The sequence below is a fragment of the Schistosoma mansoni genome, chromosome 1 (genome assembly GCF_000237925.1).
Source record: "Schistosoma mansoni strain Puerto Rico chromosome 1, complete genome".
NCBI classification, from domain to species: Eukaryota; Metazoa; Platyhelminthes; class Trematoda; order Strigeidida; family Schistosomatidae; genus Schistosoma; species Schistosoma mansoni.
Window position 1 is genome coordinate 38,950,234 of NC_031495.1, and position 20,316 is coordinate 38,970,549.

Genomic DNA, 20,316 nt, shown 5'->3' on the forward strand with positions numbered 1-20,316 from the left:
AAAGAGAGAGAGGGGGAGAACAATGAGTAAGTCACCAATAAAACACACATATACACATACATACATACATACATACATACATACATACATACATACATACATACGCACCTAGATACAGTCGTCAACTTGGATACAACAATATAACTCACCCATTTCTTATACATACAATATATTTGGATAATGAATCAAAAAAGAAATTAACATGAACTAGATAAAGAATATGAAAGAAACTATAAAGTGTATTATATAAGTAATATATAAACCTTTTTATAGTTAAACTAATTTCATTATTCAATCCTTATTTTTTTACATTACATATTACATAAAATGAGTAAAAATAGGAATAAAAAAAAGTTTAGGTAGGCGCTTGATAGTTTCTTGTTGCTGGTGGTAGTGGTGATGGTGGTGTTGGTGCTCTATTCATTGATGATGAAGTATATTGGATAAGTTGAAAGAAAAAAGAAGGAGGGAAGGAAGGAAGCCTTACCTCTTTCTATGTATATTATAAGTATATTTGTTTAAAATGCAATAATTCTCAACAATTCCCAAATTTACTACTATTCAATGTACAATAATAACGTATTAATTAGGTATCGAATTGAAAAGTAAATAGAACAGAATGAATCTTAGACCTTTGTTAAAAAGAAGGAGAGTTACATGGAGTGAAGTGAAGTGACAAAAAGAGAGAGAGAACGAGAGTAAGTAAGTAAGTAAACAAACTTATCTCTTTATAGTAAAATTTTAAAAGTAAACAACAAAAACACAATTTATTTCGATTACTTGTATAAAAAGAAAAGGATAAAGTTAAGGAAAAAGAACAATAACAAAAAAAGGAGACAAGATTGTTACCGAGTGGAATCAAAAAAAAGGGGAACATAAAAATGAATCTATATTGTTGTTGTTGTTGTGGTGGTGGTTGTGTCGTCAATAATTTTTGTTTCATTTAAATTCGATTGTTTATCATCAAGTGGTATGATATGATGTACATTGACAATAGAATCATTATGTTGATCAATAGGCTGAGATAAAGAAGAAGAAGAAGATAATGGTGAGGGATCAGTGATGATATGATCAAGTTGTGTACAAGTAACAATAACAGGATTATAAGTTAATTGATCATTACATGAATTTAATTTAGACTTTGAAAATGATGATGATGATGATGATGAAGAAGAGGAGGAGGATGATGAAGAAGATGATGAGTCTGTACATGAAGATGATGGAGATGATGCACATGGAACAACTTGACTAGCACTTTGACTAACACTAGATATTTCACCATCATCTGGACTAATATATGTTGAACATTTACTTTGCATTAAGATATTTGAATAAACTGACAATGGATGAGATGGAAGACAATGAGTTGTCGTTGTTGTTGTTGTTATCGCTGTTGTAATTGTTGTAGTGACTTTACTTGGGTCAATTGTAGTCAAACGATGTTGATGATGATGATGGTAAGTTGGACTTACGAAACCAGGCATAAAATATTCACTTGAATTTGTATTCAATTCAATCATTGGTTCATAATTATTAGGATAAATTTGATTTGTTACAACATAAGGGATATGTGTAAATAATAAACTTGTATGTTGTTGACTTTGGTGTTGAACATTATGTTCATGATTATTGTTATTGTTAATGTCATCATCGTCGACGTCACCATCATCTTCATTTACTGAAACAATTTCATCTTCACTATCAAATGCATCTGAGTCATTATTATTACGACTGGTGAGGATAACTTTATCAGATGGATTGCGTAATACTTTTACATTGGGATCTTGTTCATTGATAATAAATGGACTACCAGTTACAATATATGGATTTGTACATGTCTATACATATAATGGGATACAAAAGTATGAAAATAATAATACCTAGAATGAAATATTACTATTTATAAAAAGTCAATATATAATTTTTTTAGTATTTTCATAGTTGAAAGCGTAAGTCAATTGAAGCTAGACAACAATCAAAAACCTGGAAGCACTGGATGGCTGACTTAGTGGCCTAACTTAAATCAGTTCATGATTTCAATAAAATTCAACAATCTCTACAACCCCATACTAAAAATAATAATGTTAATTATATGAGTTCAAACCAACTGAAGACAATTGGTGAATGGTTGCTCAACTTCGTAGATTGGTTAAAGTTAGACATTAACAAAGTTGGATGCCAGCTCAGTGGTCTGTCGGTTAAGTGCTCTAGCGCGAGACTGGTAGGTCTTGTGTTCGAATCTCGCGAGTGCGGGATCGTGGATGCGCACTGCTGAGGAGTCCCATAATAGGGCGAAACGGCCGTCCAGTGCTTCCAGGTTTTCCCTGGTGGTCTAGCTTCAATTGACTCACGCTTTCAATAATATAAAAGGTAACTAATATAACATAAAATATAACTTACATTAGGACATAATGTATAATCATTTTGTTGTGAATTCGGAACAGAGGACAATGTAGAAGCGAAAGGTAACAATGGAATTGATGAAACATTACTAACAGTATTGTTAGAAGGTGAATGAATTGAATTAGTTAAACGAATTACAGAATGGTTACAATGATCTATTGGATAATTTACAGGCAGTTGTTGTTGTTGGTGGTGGTGGTGATGGTGCTGTTGAGTTATTAATTGTGATGATGAATAACTTGGTGATGGATTAGTTATATTTCTAGATCCTTCTGTTGTAATAAGTTGTTCATGATCCAACAGTAGATCTGGTGCAGTAGTACACTGATAAAAATGATGATTTTCATTAGAAGATATATTAGTTGGATGCGTAGAATTTGGTCGCATAAAATAATTATGATATGGTCCTATCGTATTCATGTCGTTATTATTCATTTGATTGTTAAATGTATTATTGTTTGACATGTGAATAGTTCTCAATGAATTTGGATCATATGGCGAACGATGATGATGATGATCATGACGATCAGAGGTTGATGGCATATCAGCGAACCAGTTGTTAGCAGTTTGTGAATATGGTGAAATATTTACGATTGGTTTTATATGTGGGATATTATTATCGTCATCATTCTTGGAAGGATTATGTCCTGGTGATGTTAAGTGTTGACTACTTGATGAGTGATATATATCTTGTGGCTGAAAAATAGGTAAGAATAATCAATAAAGTAGACTGATTAAAAATTGAAGGAGTCAGTAAACAATGATTAAGAGCTACATATTGATAATATTTTCATAAATGAAATCATGAGTTAATTGAAGCTAGACCACCATGGAAAACCTGGAAGCACTGGACGGCCGTTTCGTCCTATTATGGGACTCCTCAGCACCAGGTTTTTCATGGTGGTCTAGCTTCAATTGACTCATGATTTCAACTATGAAAATATTGAAATGTCCACAAAAACCTCTTGAGATATTGATAATAGACAAGCATATGTATTCTAATCTAAGATGCGGGACTTTAGGAATGAGTAATGTTAATAGATGCAAACTACTACTAGAAATATTGCTTGCATCTGTTGGGATCACCAGGTAAGTAATAGTGAGGTTAGATGCAGGGTATTAAGGAATGATGGTCATGAATCTTCATCGACTGAGATAGTTGAGCCCCTTGTTACGTAAGCCTGAACACCGATTACCACGACGTGCTATGCTGACTAGTGCAGGAGATGGTTGGAAGAGAGTTAGGGGCGGCCAAACCAAAACGTGGCATCAGTGCTTGAAGTCACTAACTTATAGTCTGTACCATGTTGGTAGATGCAGACTACTTGGTTGTAGTCCGTGTGACTGTCTTAGCCAATGGTTGGAGACTCTAAGTGACGGCTCAGAATCGATTACAATGGCGTAGGTGTATACACTCTTTATCTTCCCTTAAACCTTGAGATTAAAATTGCTTCATAGCTGTGTTTCCTTCTTTCCTATATCCTTATATACAGCCTTTCTTTTATACATTACCACAACTAAATAAACTACTTCTATGAATTCGGCTTTCATCTTGTTGTGCTAATGAGGTATGGCAACTTGGACCGATACATACATGTGCCTGGTCCTACGTTGTAGCTGACTGACTGACTACTTCGAGACATTCGGTAACATGGTTCATAACTGATCACAATAGAACGGATATTTTTTCTACGCTTTTTATCTTCATTTTGATCTTGAGTTACATTATTCCTTCATACGCAACGTTCTAATCTGTTTTTGTAGCAATATTTTCAATGTTTTGTCTTTCTCATTACTATTTCTACAGAATAATGATTTCGATTACTGAGTTGATTCCATCTCGTTGTGGTGAAATGCTATGCAAACTTTGACTAAAGTACATTTTTTCCAGGCTTTATGTTAATTATAAATGACTGAATCCAGAATTTCATAAAGATAAATTGGGGTGATCAGGTGAATGATGAGTGCCAAGAAATGGCTTGGATTTCTAAGCAATGAGACATTACACCATTGGTAGCTTGGTATATACATATGCACGAGTTTCCATGTACTCGCTATTCAGTTAGCCGAAAGAAGCTTCCTTCTCACTCGTGTAAACGATTAAGATAGTGTATAGGAAGCTTGTGTGTTATAGTATTAGAATCGAACACTGAACAACACAATACATAACAGTAGTGAATAACGAACTAAAAATTAACATCATGTTTGAAGGTTTTCGATTAACATTCTATGCCTAATGTCAATCATTCACTAGTAAAAACAGTGTAGACTAGCAATATATTCAAATAACAATGAGTTTCAAAGAATACTATAGACCTGTTAAAGTTTAGCTTTAGTCTTAGATAATGTGTAACTACGAGTTACTGGAATATTCTTTTAAGAAGAAACTGCTTCTACGAGAATTCGATAAACCGAATGACTGACATATAACACTCCAATAATAATCCCCAACAAAATAAAAAACAAAGACAAATCATGAGTTGAGCAGAAGCTTGACATTCATGAAGACAAATCTGAAGTAGAACAACTCTGTGTATAAAACAACAAAACATAACCTTAAGACAGGTTATGTGATTCATTAAACAAACATGAGAACAACAAATTGAATGACAGGAAGAGTCAGTACCGAAAATATGAATTAATAGAAAAGTTATAGTAATCATCCTTACAAATAAGAACTAATATTTATTAAGAAAAGAAACTAGATAATCCGTTTTATTAGTAAAACTTAGTGCATTTCATCAACTCTTGAGTTTCTAATTCATTCAAACATTAGTCAAACAGTTAAAAATCCAAACAACTAGAATTAATTGAAGTGTATCATGGTTTGAAATATTTAACCCCCAAATGCCCTGGTACGGCCGAGAGTGGGGAGAGTCCGCTCTCCCTCTCCAAATACTCTCATATGGCCACGCGTATATAGCCTTTGACAGGGAAGTCCTACTCACTGCCTTCTCGTGGTACCGGTGTTGTTTACGAAATTGAGAGGATGAAAAGCAAATATCCGGTGCTTTAACCGGGCCAATGGACACGGAAAGTTCACCTAGGGAAGTTGGAAAACCCTCATTTCAAACCAATGATTCACATGGAACCCAGTATCATCAGAGAACAAATGGTGTATGAATCAATCGTTGATCACCGGCTACCATGGGACTGCATCTCCTTACGATGCTCCACTACCTTGTGGATCAAACCTGTAGATCAAAGGCTCCGGGTGTAGGAATTATAAATCCTACAATTATTTGTCTTATTTTCGGTAGTTTATAATTACGAAATGATGGAAAAGATTTGTAGCTGAAGTGAATGATTTTGGTGGAGTTTCGTTCATAGAACTGAATATTTTGGTCATGAAGCTTTTATTATCGTTCTAGAAAACATCATCAACATGAACTTCAGGTAGGGGTGGACCACTCGGATTTTTTCACATACATACGAATCAGGCTTTGTCAGTTGACATTGTTCTTGATTGGTTATAGTTGATCATTAACCTGTCATTATCTGTCACATTTTTCAGATTGTATTGCCTAAGAGTCAATGTTTGCATACTTATTTTGACAGTGATAAGATGAACGTTAACAATAACTAATCAAGACGAAGGTCGACAAAGTAAGCTATCATTCGTACGTGAAGAAATTCAAATAGCTCACCTCTATCTGAAGTTTATACTGATGATGCTGTCCCAAAATGTCGTGATACGGTCGAGGATGGAAAAAGTGCGTTCTCCTCGAAATGCTTCCGAATAGCCATTACCAGTAAAGCTCTACCCACTGACTTCTCGCAGCAGGGGTGTTGTTTACCAGATTTGTGAATGTTCGGAGTCGGTGGGTACGGATGATCCACCCAGGAGAGTTGGAAAACTCTCATTTCAAACCAGTGGTGCACATGGGCTCCAGAATCCTGACCGAACAGATGGAGTATCAACCTATTGTTGGTGACTGGATACTATGGGAATGCATCTTCTAACGTTGCTTTAGTACCTTGTGGATTAGACCTCTAGGTCAAAGCTTTGGGGAGTGGCCCCCTAAGAAAACTACCCGCTTCTGTTTGGACACCCGGGAAATATTTTAGCCCACATACAAATCCAATGGTTTGTTTGTGGTGCATACATGTTTCGATGCCTCCTTGTATCAATATGTGTTTTTAGATAAATAAATAATAGTGAGGTGACATGAAGCATTATCACTGATATCGATACATGTGGATAATCATGGACGCGAATTCGATTGGAGAAAATCTAAGAACGTCAGAGAATTTCTAGAAATATGACATTAGAATCAACTAACGATCAACAAACACATCAACATCGATTCAATCTATGGACTGATACGGAAGAGGTCAATCGACAAAGACAGTCTTTGTGAATACAAAGATAAATATAGATCACAAAACCTACAAAGACAGCTAATCACAAACAAGGTAACCGGAATGAACCGATATAACACTTATGGAATAGCTAGAAAGCTTAATTCTACTGTATGAGGTAGGAGCTAAAGATGTTATGTCCAGAATAACAATGAAACTTTCGTAATTATAAACCGTCTAGATCGAGAAACACATCATTAGAATAATAATTTTAAAAAAAACATTTAAAGTATAAACAACAAACCATCTGTCCTAGTGAACATGATCCGGTAGTCCAATGTGTCATAACTGGATGATATACATCTTGATAGGATTGGCTGTTAATATTTGCATTACTAGTACCAAGATTCCGATGGGAGATATTATTATTGTTGTAATTATTAATATCAGATGTCTGTGTGCCAAAAGTAACAGCACCGATAGCAGCAGGAGATGATGCTGAATTTGATGGCGACGACTGGCGTAAAGCTTGTTGTTGTTGTAGAGCTACAGTAGCTGCCGCTGTCGCCGCAGCAAATGCTGCTACCATCATAGGATCCATAATGGCCAACTGATGAGTTTGTCCAACGAAATGATTCATACTACTTATAGTAGTAGTTGTTGTTGTCATAGTAGTAATGACTGTTTGTAAAGATGATTCAATATGTGAATTATTCAATGGATTAGTTGATAATCGTGTATCTATGTCCAGTTTTGATTGGGATCCAATTTCAGGATTGACAGATTGATTCTGATTTTGTTGTCCAATCAATGACATTATCAATTGAATTAGTTGTCCATTGAAATCATTTATACCATCGGTAGGTTTAGACATGAATGCCGGTAATTGCTGATTAATATTGGATGGACTGCTTTTACTTCTATTGCCAAAATCGTCACAATTACAAGCGGTAACAATAGCTGATGTGGTCGTCGTCACCGTCATCATAGTAGTAGTAATACTTGTTGTCGGTGTTTTCACATAGTCGATATTACTATTTTTAGGTGCATCAAAATAGTTTGATAGGCTGATTTGTGATTTACTAAATTCATCATTAAGTACACTAGAATTTATATTGTTGCTACTATTATTATTACTAGTAGTAGTAGTGTTAGTGTTCGGTTGCATAAATGATGTAACGTTTTCAGCCCATCGTAACACATGCATTAATAACATTCGTGTACGCCATAATTCACGCCAACTTGCACCAGCTTGGTTAATTAGTAATCGATATGAGTTGTATGATTCAGCGCCTGACGAAGAAGCACATGATATTGATCGTAATGATGACATTCGACTGCCCATACTATGCATATTATTATTATTACCATTATTATACTTTGTAGTGGTCGATACGCCAACGGTATTAGATTGTATATTATTCAGAGTGTTATTATTACGATTATTGATACTACTAATTAATCGAGCTTCAGATGTTGAGGATGGTCGAGTATGATTGTTTTGCCGTCGGCGACGATGATGATGATGACGGTGATGGCGATGAGATAGGCCGACACTAGTTAAAGCACTTCGTATGGATGTTGACGAGATTTGACTTCCACCAAAAGCTATAAATGAAATGAAATCAAGCTATTAAGTTTTTAAATGCATATCGCAGCGCTCTGATTGAATTTTATCCTCAATCTTACCTATCGTGTAGATAAGTCTGTACTTTTTTTGTTTGGAGGGATCAGATACATCATACAGATATATCTCAACTCACTAGTATCCCAAAAAGTAACAATGGCGCCATGAGAAGTGATGAGAATAAAAAGACTAAAGGTTGTAACAATTAAAGTGTTTTTTTTTAGTATCAGATTGTGGAGATTGTTGAATTTCATTGACATCCTGAACTAATCTAAGTTCAGTTTCTAAAAGCAAGGTCGAAACTAATGAATAAGTGAGTTATGAATATTAGAATATTGTATAATTATTAGTATGGGAGATTTCAAGGGAATCAGGGAATTTTCAGTCTACATCATGGAATTATTTTATAGTTAGATAACCATCAAAAACCAGGAAGCACTGGACAGGTATTCCATCCTTCTATGGGACTCCTCAGCAGTGAGTATTCATGACTTCACTGAGGATCGGACCAAGGATTTTCTGTCTCGCAGACAGTCTTTCCTGATTTTTAATTGTTGTATGACTGATATTAGTGAGTATGGCATGATCATTAAATCTATACGTAACTGATATAATAAATTTGAAGTGGGAATTCGCAAGACTGGTGTATAAATCAATGTGGAGCGCTTGTTTAGTAGGTAATGCGTTTTAATTTCAATTACTGGGAGGTTCTAAACTCGAGATCGGCTCTACATGGATGACGCATTGGCATTTAAAGTGAAAAGTACTAAGTTCCAGTTCCAAGGTTAATCATCAACATCAAGATGTTGCAGATACATATCTAACCGACGGATTCTTACGTAGGATGAAACATGCATCCTGTATCTACTTCTTCTGGCCACAATCCATCTATTGTAAATATTTCATTTAAAAAATTCCCAGAATTCTATTGAGCTGTGACCAGTGATTTGCAACCGTGTCATGTGTGAGGCAGTTACTCACCGAAGACAATGGAATATAATCGTGCAATACGGTGGATTGGTTGAAATTAAACGTGTACACTATTGAATGCTGGCTTAGTGGTCTAAATGTTCGGCGTTTGCACGCGAGATCGAAGGTCCTGAATTCGATTCCCGTATGAAGGAAAATTGTAAGTGTACACTGCTGAGTAGTAACATACTAGGAAGAAAGTTCTGTTTAGTGCTTCCAAATTTTCTAAAATTGTTCGGTCCATGATTTAAATGAAACACAACAATCTCCACAACCCTATACTGATGAAAGAAATTTGTTTAGAAACTGTTTTACATAGAAAAATAAATCATTCTAACCTGAAGCTGTACCACTAGAACTATCTAAATGATGTGTAGAAAATGTATCAATTCCACTTAAACCAGATTGACTTAATCGGCGTCGATTATTAAAAGAATTATTACTAGTATTATTTATTTTTGTAGAAGCAACAGCTGCAGCAGCAAACATAGAAGCTGCAGCTTGTAATACATTGAATGAACCTCTTCTTCCAAGTGGTAAACATGATACTGACGCTGTTGTTGTTGTTGTTCCATTTGCTGTTCCTATTGATATGAATGGTTGTTCAATTGATTTGGATTCTGTAGAATATAATGAAGAATTTATTCTATTACTGGTAACATTCATTGATGTAGTTAAACTAGGTAAAAATAAACCATTTGTAGGTAGACTATGCGATTGACTACGACGACGAACTGAATAAATAATGATGTTTGAAAAACAAAAAAGAGAAAAGACTCGAATAAACTAATAAAGTATATCCAGATAAATAAATAAAAAAATCAACAAACTGATAAGCATTAACATGACAATTTACAGATTCTAATTACTTGATTATCTTTAAATTCATGCTGAGTGAGTAAATGTTAAGATATATCTCAGTCAGTCAGTCAGTCAGCTACAACCTAGGACCAGGCACATATATGCATCGGTTCAAGTTGCCATACCTCATTAGCACAACAACATCAACACCGAATTCATAGGGATATAGTATAGGAAGGAAGAAAGTTATGAAGCAATTTTAATCTCAAGGTTTAAGGGAAGATAAAGGGTGTATACACCTACGCCATTTTGATGTTGGTTTGTTCTCTGAGCTGGATGGTTTGGTCGTGGAGCTTTCATCGTCCTTCTGAACGACATCATCAGCACACACCTACGCCATTGTGATCGATTCTGAGCCACATCACCTAGAGTCTTCAACCATTGGTTACGATAGTCGCGCGAGCCCCAACCAAGTAGTCTGCATCTGCCAACATGGCTCAGACTAGAAGTTGGTGACTTCAAGCACTGATGCCACGTTTTGATTGACTGAATATAAATATTGATATGAAGTTGAAATGTACCATTAAGTTGCATGATTATTTACAACCATAATCATCGTGGATATAATTGTGTAACGTGGTGGTTGAAGGTAGTCGACGGGAAACCCTGAACCAGGATTTTATATCATTTGACACTTGTCAGTCGGACGTATCTGTAATCTTAAGGAGAATGATGTTCCCTGGGGGATACACCTTGCTGACGAGTTCCGAATAGAATAAAAATCAGGTTCAGAGTTTCCTGTTGACAACTTCCGACCACCACTTTGGATCTCAACATAGCACATGCGATATCGAGTCACCTAAATCAATGGTCAAATTACAACTTGATAGATAGAATTCGATCAGAAACAAAAAAAAAGACCTGACATCCGTGACACTTGTTATTCCATTCAGTGATTAGTCATTTGTGGATATAACTATATATTTTTTTCGCATTTCTACCATATGTTACCTAGATCATCACAAAACATAGAGAACTCATTAGAGAGATCTCGAATCATTTATCCAACAAACCATAGGTATTTATCCATCTACATTCTAGTAATTCCAGTATAATGTATCGAGCTAAGTGGTGGAAAAATATTGTTGACATCAAAAGAATGAGTGGCAACTGGAAACAACTGGAAAGGATCGCCCAGGACAGAGTTCGATAGAGAACGCTCCTCCATGAGGGGTAACAGGCGTAAGTAAGTAAGTAAGTAAGATCAGTTCAAACAATGCTTTAAAGCCGATAAATTACATTAAAACAAGAGACTATAGCTAAAGGTATTTGTTTCAATTTTAACTATCAAGTATAAACAACAAATGAAAACATTTCCCTTTATCTACCTGTTTTAGTCTTGATTACTTTTAAGTGATCAATCAGTGTACGTATGTCAGTCCTACAGGAGTTCAGTCCAGTACCTAAGAGCACAGTGGTAACTTTACGGACTGTGAAATTGGGTGATGCAAATCCGACAGGAATAATCAATTTACTCAATATTGTAGGTACACCTTGATGAGGAATGCTAGCTAGCACGTAAACTAAGTTCACTTCACATAAATTTATCGATGCATTACTAGTTATGAGACATTTTATGCAACATATAACTATTCATTAACATATTACCCCCTATATGATCTCTTACAATACACTTCTGGTAAATACACAATTACATCCATTCCAAAATACCCTACATGGCTGTATTCAATTATTGGCCCCAAAGGCACTGTTACAACCGAGGGTGGAGAGAGTTTATCCTACTTTAGAATATGCTCTCGTATGGGGATGGATCAATAGCCTCAGGAAGGTAAGTTAAATCCGCTGCCCTTACGTGGCAAGTGGTTTACACGAAAGTGAGAGGATGGAAAGCAAACATTCGTAGATTAGACAGGGTCGATGGACATGGACGTTCTAGCCTAGGGAAGCTGGAGTGTCCCAATCCTAAACCAATGTATTGCTTAAGCTTCAAAATCTTGAGGAAACGAACGGCGTGCACCAATCGCTTTATAGATCAAACCTATGGGCCAAAAGATCGGAGATCAGTCCCTTAGGGAAACCACTTTGTTTGGATGTTGATCACATACGGGGTGGTTGTTATGACAGGTTTACTACTTAAAGTTTCTACACATTTATATTCGAAGATACATGAGTAGTTCAAATATGATATACACTTATATACATGGAAAAAGTAAATTACTTGACGAACGTCCAGATAATAATCGTTTATGCCTGCTTCGACGTTGTGTGATGCTCTAAAATGAAAAAGATGAGTAGGAATAATGACTGTTTAATTAAGTAGTCCTGATAAAATTGATCCAACATAATGAGTTTTTTATAGATCAAAATCAGAGATAGAACAATAGATAACCACTAGTGAGCGATAAACAACTGCTTTTGCCCAAGTTTGTGACTCCTCAGCAGTATTCATCTATGATCTCGTAGGGTATCATACATAGAGACCTTTAGGTTAAGTGACCAGCACAATATGTTCAAAACACTGATCTGGAATCTAATGGTGTATTTATAAAATAATGCAACGGTCACTTAGTATAATTGGCGATCGACATGACCAAATTCCACAAGGACATAAATTTTACATACAATCTGAGGAATCTTTATGATGGAGTTATTCAATAGTCCTTGGTTTTTTGTAAATCTTCAGCTGATATCAGCCTGTTATGAAAGTTATAGTCAAAAACCACTTCTTATACAATCAAATCAACTTACTGCTGTTAAATCTGACAACTGTTTTTGATAATGTTCATAGGCAGTTGCTGCAGTCAATGGAGCTGTTAAATCTGACTGATGGGATACAGAATGACTGGAATGATGATGATGATTACTTCTAGTCAAATTAACATTACTACTATTACGAATCAAAGTATTCGGAATCAATTCTATTGTTTGATTGATCATTGTATTGCCAGTTAAATTATGATTAGTGTCTTGGCTACGACAAATACTACTATCATTAGTAATAATAGTAGGGTTTGTTGTAGAACTAGTAGTACTAACATTATTCTGATGTTTAACAGGAGCATTATCATTAGAGATACCTGTCAACCCATTTGTAGACGATAATTGATACAACTGACGTAAAATGAACAATAATGCAGTTTCCAAATTATTATTATGATTATTATTATCATGAACTGAAGACGGCGGTGATGAAGATGATGTCGAAGATAATTGTGAATTTTGTTGCTGCTGCTGATGATGATATAAAACTGACTGTTCTAATAAACCATTCGAATTATTATTATTATTCACTGACGAAAGTAGTAATTTCGATAATAAAGTTGATAAATGTTGAGGATTTGATGTGTTTGATTGTAACAATAGTAATAATGATTCCAATGGACTGACTACATGATTCAACTGCTCTAAGATGTTATTATTATTATTATTATTATTATTATTATCTGTATTCAAATCCCCAATGTCATGATCAGTATGATGATTCATTTTATTGACAACTTTATGACGATGATGATGATGTTCATGATGATGATTGCCATCATCATCATTATTATCAGTACAATTCAACATACTACTATTTATCATTTTAGTAGTATTACTATTAGTAGTAGAATAATGATTATCATGACCATTAGAACGATTTATTGATTTGCATTTAACTAATTCAAAATCTTGTAATTTTTTAGAATTATAGTTTCCATGTGAATAAAATAGGCCAGATTTTTTCCATAAATCATTATTTGATAAAATTGGTGTAGGGATTGTAAAGAAACCAGGATCCCACCAACTGCTCGGTACCCCTGAGTCTAGGTCGGACTAGACCTTGTAAAACGACGGCCAGTCCAGTGTGCTGGAAAGTTATAGTGACAATGATCATTATTATTATTATGATCATTGTCACTATAATCATGTGAATAAGGTGAATGATAATTTCGTTGTTGATAACGATGCCGGTTACGTGGACGTTGTTGTTGTTGATGATGATAGAAGAAATGTTTCTTTTTACGTTGAAACCAAAATACAATCCTGTAATGATATACATATGGCATGGAATGAAAGATAAAATATGTATTCATCATCATACAACTGGAAATTAACAAGAAGAAAACAAAAAACGGTACAAGATAACAGATTAAACAGACATTCGCCTATACGTAGATGGCTAAAGATTAATTCAAATTCAATGGTGCACATGGGCTGGCTCCAGTATCCTGACGGAACAAATGGCGTATGAATCAATCGTTGGTCACCAGCTACCATGCGAATGCATCTCCTCACGATGCTCCACTTCCTTGTGGATCAGATATTTAGGTCAAAGGCTCTGGGTGTGGCCCCCTGAGAAAACCACCTGTTTCAGTTTGGGCACCTGGGTAGTATCACAGCCTTCACACAAATCAAATGAGATTTGTGTGGTGTATATGTATCTGGTGCCCCTTTGTACCAATATTTATGTATTCAAATAAATAATAAATAATACAAACAACCCGCATATGTAGAGCGATGCTGCCTTCTTGTGACGGACAGGAGCGATTAGAAAATAAAAACCTTAAAAATAGCACTCTTATGTTGCCTTATAAACCTCTATCTCCAGCAGTAAGGCATGAAAAGTATGGAGCTATCCAGCCTAAAACTACTTATAGAAAGCCTGTCGGTGATCAGCTTTTAACAGTTGCTCTTTGAACATTGTGGTCACGCTCTGAGATCGTCCAGACTACCACATATAATCCAGTTACCTTTACAGGCATCTCAACAAGATGCATTCTTCCACAGTGTCAGAAACCTGAAAGTGAAAACTATCTTTAAACCATTAACAGCATTCTAGTTAATGATCTAAACACCAAAAAGGCCAACTGTAGCATACATAACTCTAATCATAGTAAAATTGAATAAAATAAATCACAAAAATTCACATAAATACAAAGTCAATTAAAACAAACAAACACATAAATTCACATAGTATTGTTTGTTTGAATCTTCCCATTGATGTTTAGGGCTGCAACTGGTCAGTCTGCCAATTAGAGACTGATCAATTGCAGTCCTAAACATCAATGGGAAGATTCAAATAAACAATACTAAGTAAATTTCAACTTCACCCCATTGCACAAGCAAGTGGCTATCAGGACTCAGTAGCTAAGTGGATAACGCCATGGCGTTTGAAGCGAAAGGTACTGGGTTCGAGTCCGAGAGTGAACACCAACTCTGAGATGCAGGTACATCCAGCTGAAGAGTCCCAAGTAGGACGAAACGCGCGTTGTGGATTCCACTGCTATCCACTATCCATGTTTCCTTAGAAACAAACACAGTATAGAAAAAGAAACAGTTAAACAATCTTACCGTTTAAACAAATAACACCAAGTTCGTTTCACTGATGGATCTAGTAAACACATTGAATTATACAAAAGATTTATAGCGAAATAAATGATTAAATGTAAGAGTAATGGACCAACAGATGGTTTTCGAATTAACACCATCTCATTATCATCATCAATAGGCAGATAAGTTGACATTCGTGTTGCTGTTAATGACGATGATGATTCTTTCCCGTCATTCTGTTGAATTGATTGTCCTGTTTGTCGCTGTTGTTTCCGAATTTGCTGTTGTTGTTGTTGGTGTGTTTGTGGATCAGATGATTTCATCGTTAACAAATCAGATATTGACTGTGTAGATGATGATTGTAAATCAGCTATATTGTTTAACATCAAGGAATCATCTATTGCGATATGATTTTTCGTTGGAAATGTTGGATTAATATGATTTGAATGAATATTCAATGACGGAGTGAATGCGTCCACTGTTGCTGCCGATGATGACGATATTGAAGATGGTGATGTATCAACAGTTTCATACGAAAAAGCTGTATTTACACAAACATTCATTGAGGCTAATTCATCAAGTCCCAATAAACGATAACGTATTCGACATCTGATAGACAAGAAAAGGGAAACAAACAAAATAATCTTGTAGAAAAAATCATGGTAATGATGTTTAACGATTCCAACGGAACAAATATAAACAATTACTGTACACATTTAAAGAGTTCGATAATATTGAGGGAATGAAAAATGAATGAATGGTTGCGTAATATCGTGACTACAGTTTATTAAGTACTTCACCTAAGACGTCAAAATCCTAGGTTTAATCCCTGGTTGGATCATGGATTTCTACGCCAGTGTAACCCATGAATGAATGAAGCATAAAAGTAATTATGATAGATTATTTAGGAAAAGTGCCCCTAAATGCCCTGGTAAGGCTGAGAGTTGGAAGAGTCGGCTCTCTCCCTCGAAATGCTTTCACATGACCACGCGTATACAACCACTACCAGAGAAGTCCTACTCACTGCCTTCTCACGGCTAGGGTTTTGTTTACGAAATTGAGAAGACGAAAAGCGAATGTCTAGTGCTTTAACCGGGTTGGCGGATATGGAAGATTTATCTAGAGGAGTTGAAAAACCTTGATTTCTAACCAATGGTTCACATGAGCTCCACGATCCTGAGACAACAAATAGCGTATGAACCTACTGTTGGTTACTGGCTATCATGGGACTGCATCTCCTGGAGTTGCTCCACTGTCTTGTGGATTAGCTCTTTAATTCAAATGCTCGGCGTGTGGCCCCCTAAGAAAACCACTTGCTTCGGTCTGAAAATCTGGGTAGTATTCTAGCCCTCACAAAAATCAAGTGATTTGTGTGGCGCATATATATTTCTTACCTATTTTTACCAATGTTAATGTGCTTAAATAATAATAATAATAATAATAATAATAATAATAGACTGCCTTGACAAATTATTCATAAGCATTGAGTATGGTAAGTCTATTAAATGAACGGTCGGTCAGATTTTTTAGCCGCTTTTGATAGCCTCACGCTAAATCGAGACGGTAACTTGGGCACTATAGAAAACGTGCGAAGTGTGAAAAAAAACCACTTTACTTCAAGGTTCATTTATGTACACAAAAACGATGTTATTAATAGATTTACACACAGCCTTAGCCTTCTGGAAGTTTATAAAACCATAATAAGTATGGTAGCAGTATAGCTAAATATCCAATCAGGAATTTGGCAAGAAACTCTTTACTTTTTAAATGTTTCAGAAGAGCTTTTATTCAACGCCGATTGGATAAGTTATTTCTAAGCATCCTCTGGATCACTGTGGACTTTTCTAACGTATACTTTTGAATTCCCCAACAGAATACATATCTAACGTATTCACAGTTGATGATAGTGAGTTATTTCCAACTCTTAATGAGCTTTGAATAGTTTATTCGTAAATATAATTGAGTGCAATTATTTAGAATAGGTGGATTGTAGTTAACAGTAAAGTCCAGTAAGTGTTTCATCGTATTTAGGACACATCAACTGGATGTACCTGTCACAGCTCAATGCTGATGCTCAAATTGTAATTTGAACCATAGACCTTCCGCTCTAAACACTCAATGCATTATTCACTGAGCAATCTAGTCCAGATAGTCACTACACATTTTCAACAGGTATGATACCTATGTTCTTATTAATAAGGGTTTCAGTTATCCAGTTGCTGATGTTTAGGACTGAATTTAGATGAATCTTTGTTAGCGTAAATATGAATTAACTAGACTGGATGGATTGTGAATAGCAGTGGAAACTAGTAGAATTATGTTACTCATCAATTATGGAACCTAATTAAAGTCATTTTATGCCAAATAAACAAAGAATACTAAATTATACTTTAGGCTTGTCAATTTTTATCCCAATAATACCAAATATATCAAAAATGAAGAATAATTTCACAAAAGAAGCACTACTAAGTATAACAGTACTCTTTCCTATGGAATTATATGCAAATGAATTGCTAGTTTTCGGTTACTTTGATTGGTTGATGATGTACCCAAACATTCCCTACCTCGACGTGCTTTATTGATTAGTGTAAGAGCAAGTTGGAGGAGATCTAGAGAAAGCCAATCCGGAACTTAACATTAGTTCATAGAATCACTGATTGTTACAATAAGCGATCTTCGTAGATTCAGATAATCTGATTAGTGTCCACATGATTATTGTAACTTATGATTAGAGACGCTGGATGATATAATCCAATTGCAAACCTGCATTCACTCCCTATGCTTCTTTTCAATCCTAATTTTTCAAATTGTCTCATAAATAGTGAGGCTATAATTTATGGACGACCTTTGAGCGACTCTAAAATGACCTTGAGTATGTCCACATACTTACTAGGGCTAAATAAGGGTTATAAGGCAAAGTGATTAATTAGAATCATGATTGACAGTTTATAGTTAGGATTAGGAATTAGATTTAGGGTTTTCATCACGAACTGACATCAGCTAAAACGCCTAAACGTTATTTAGCCAAATGGATAGATGAATTTCGCGCCAACATTTAAGACCTGTTATCTTATATCTGATTGATTCGCCCATAAATTATAACCTCTCCATTTCTACTCCATATATTCATTCTTTCTTCTCGAACCATATAACATTTACCCAATCTTTTAAACAACTGCTGATACTTTTAACAACTTCTACTACTCTATGATTTATTATGATAATCTCATAGTGTGGTGTGTGTGCTACTGATATTGACAGATATAAGTAGTATGCATCATCAATCGAAGGTCAAATGCCTAGTGACAGATAGTTAAGAAGATCCAAGAAAAGAGAACGAGAACAGAGAATAGTTGCTGAGGAAACGAAAGAAACGATGACATGTGACAACTGGAAACGACACTTTAATTATGAATGAATGAATGAAAATCAATCTGAACAGATAAAAATTAACACTTTTTCCTCCTTTATAACACAAATAAAATAACATAATCATACTTACAAGAATAAACGACGTTGTGATTCCAGCCAGACTGGTTCATTTAAATACACATAAGTATGAATACAAATTGAATATAACCATAAACTTAGTAGAAACATCAGAAATACACCTGATTTGTAAATAATAAATAAATAAACAAAATTACATAATTATCAGAAGGGGTATTTTTTGTGGAGATTTAGTATTTTCATAGTTGAAACCATGAGTCAATTAAAGCTAGACCACCAGGGAAAACCTGGAAGCACTGGAAGGCCGTTTCGTCCTATTGTGGAGCTCCTCAGCAGTGCGCATCCACGACCTCGCCTCTATCGTCTATCGGTTAAGTGCTCTGGCGCGAGATTGGTAGGTCCTGAGTTCGAATCTCGTGGATGCGCACTACTGAGGAGTCTCACAATAGGACGACACGGCCGTCCAGTGCTTCCAGGTTTTCCATGGTAGTCTAGCTTCAATTGACTCACGCTTTCAACTATGAAAATTACATAATGTTAATATTTAATTGTATATTTATAAATTCTAATGTTTGTACAATTTGATAGTTGAATTCATGAATCAATTAAAGCTAGATCACCATGGAAAACCTTGAAGCATTGGATTGACTATTTAGTGACGACTGACCAATCGTTATGTATGTCAAGTTTTTTTTCTTTAGTACTGATTGAATTCTATCGATCAAGTTATACTACTGCCTATAGTCTAAGTGATTCAATGCCCCCCCTAGTACGGCCAAAAGTGGGGAGAGTCCACTCTCCCTCTCCAAACGCTCTCACACGGTCACACGTATACAGCCTCTGACAGGGATATCCTACTCACTGTCTTCTCGTGGCACCGGTGTTGTTCACGAAATTGGGAGGACGAAAAACGAATGTCCGGCACTTTAACCGGACCAGCGGACACGGAAAGTTCACCTAGGGAAGTTGGAAAACCCTCATTCCAAACCAATCGTGCACATGGGCTGACTCCAGTATCCTGAGATAACAAATGGCGTATGAACCAATCGTTGGTCACCGGATACCATGGGACTGCATCTCCTCACGATGCTCCACTGCCTTGTGGATCAGACCTTTAGGTCAAAGGCTCCGGGTGTGGTCCACTAAGAAAACCACCTGCTTCAGTTTGGGCACGTGGGCAGTATCACACCCCTCACACAAATCAAACGAGATTTGTGAGGAGCATATATATCTGGCGCCTCTTTGTACCAATATTTATATGTTTAAATAAACACAAAACTTACCATAAAATAAACAATAACGTATTAAACGTTGAGCTATTTCATGATCCACATGAAATGATGATAACAGGAATTTATGACGTAATTTCATAAACTGATGCATTAATTGAATAAAATAATAAAATTTTATCATTAAACATAATGTGAATG

The 20,316-nt window shown here is 35.6% G+C and overlaps 1 protein-coding gene across 1 annotated transcript in view; it reads right to left on the bottom strand.

The window, feature by feature from the left end:
- Positions 1 to 887: 887 nt before the first annotated feature.
- The window catches only part of Smp_125160 (hypothetical protein), a gene marked incomplete at both ends in the record, with an annotated part of 45,231 nt that continues 25,802 nt past the window's right edge, over positions 888 to 20,316 (bottom strand). The window contains 10 exons of the mRNA XM_018794354.1: positions 888 to 1,139; positions 1,686 to 1,838; positions 2,401 to 2,727; positions 7,010 to 7,998; positions 9,652 to 9,921; positions 9,955 to 10,035; positions 12,342 to 12,396; positions 12,872 to 13,109; positions 15,458 to 16,045; positions 18,732 to 18,840. Coding sequence (XP_018648775.1) covers positions 888 to 1,139; positions 1,686 to 1,838; positions 2,401 to 2,727; positions 7,010 to 7,998; positions 9,652 to 9,921; positions 9,955 to 10,035; positions 12,342 to 12,396; positions 12,872 to 13,109; positions 15,458 to 16,045; positions 18,732 to 18,840 — 3,062 coding nt within the window. The remainder of the gene's footprint in view (positions 1,140 to 1,685; positions 1,839 to 2,400; positions 2,728 to 7,009; positions 7,999 to 9,651; positions 9,922 to 9,954; positions 10,036 to 12,341; positions 12,397 to 12,871; positions 13,110 to 15,457; positions 16,046 to 18,731; positions 18,841 to 20,316) is intronic.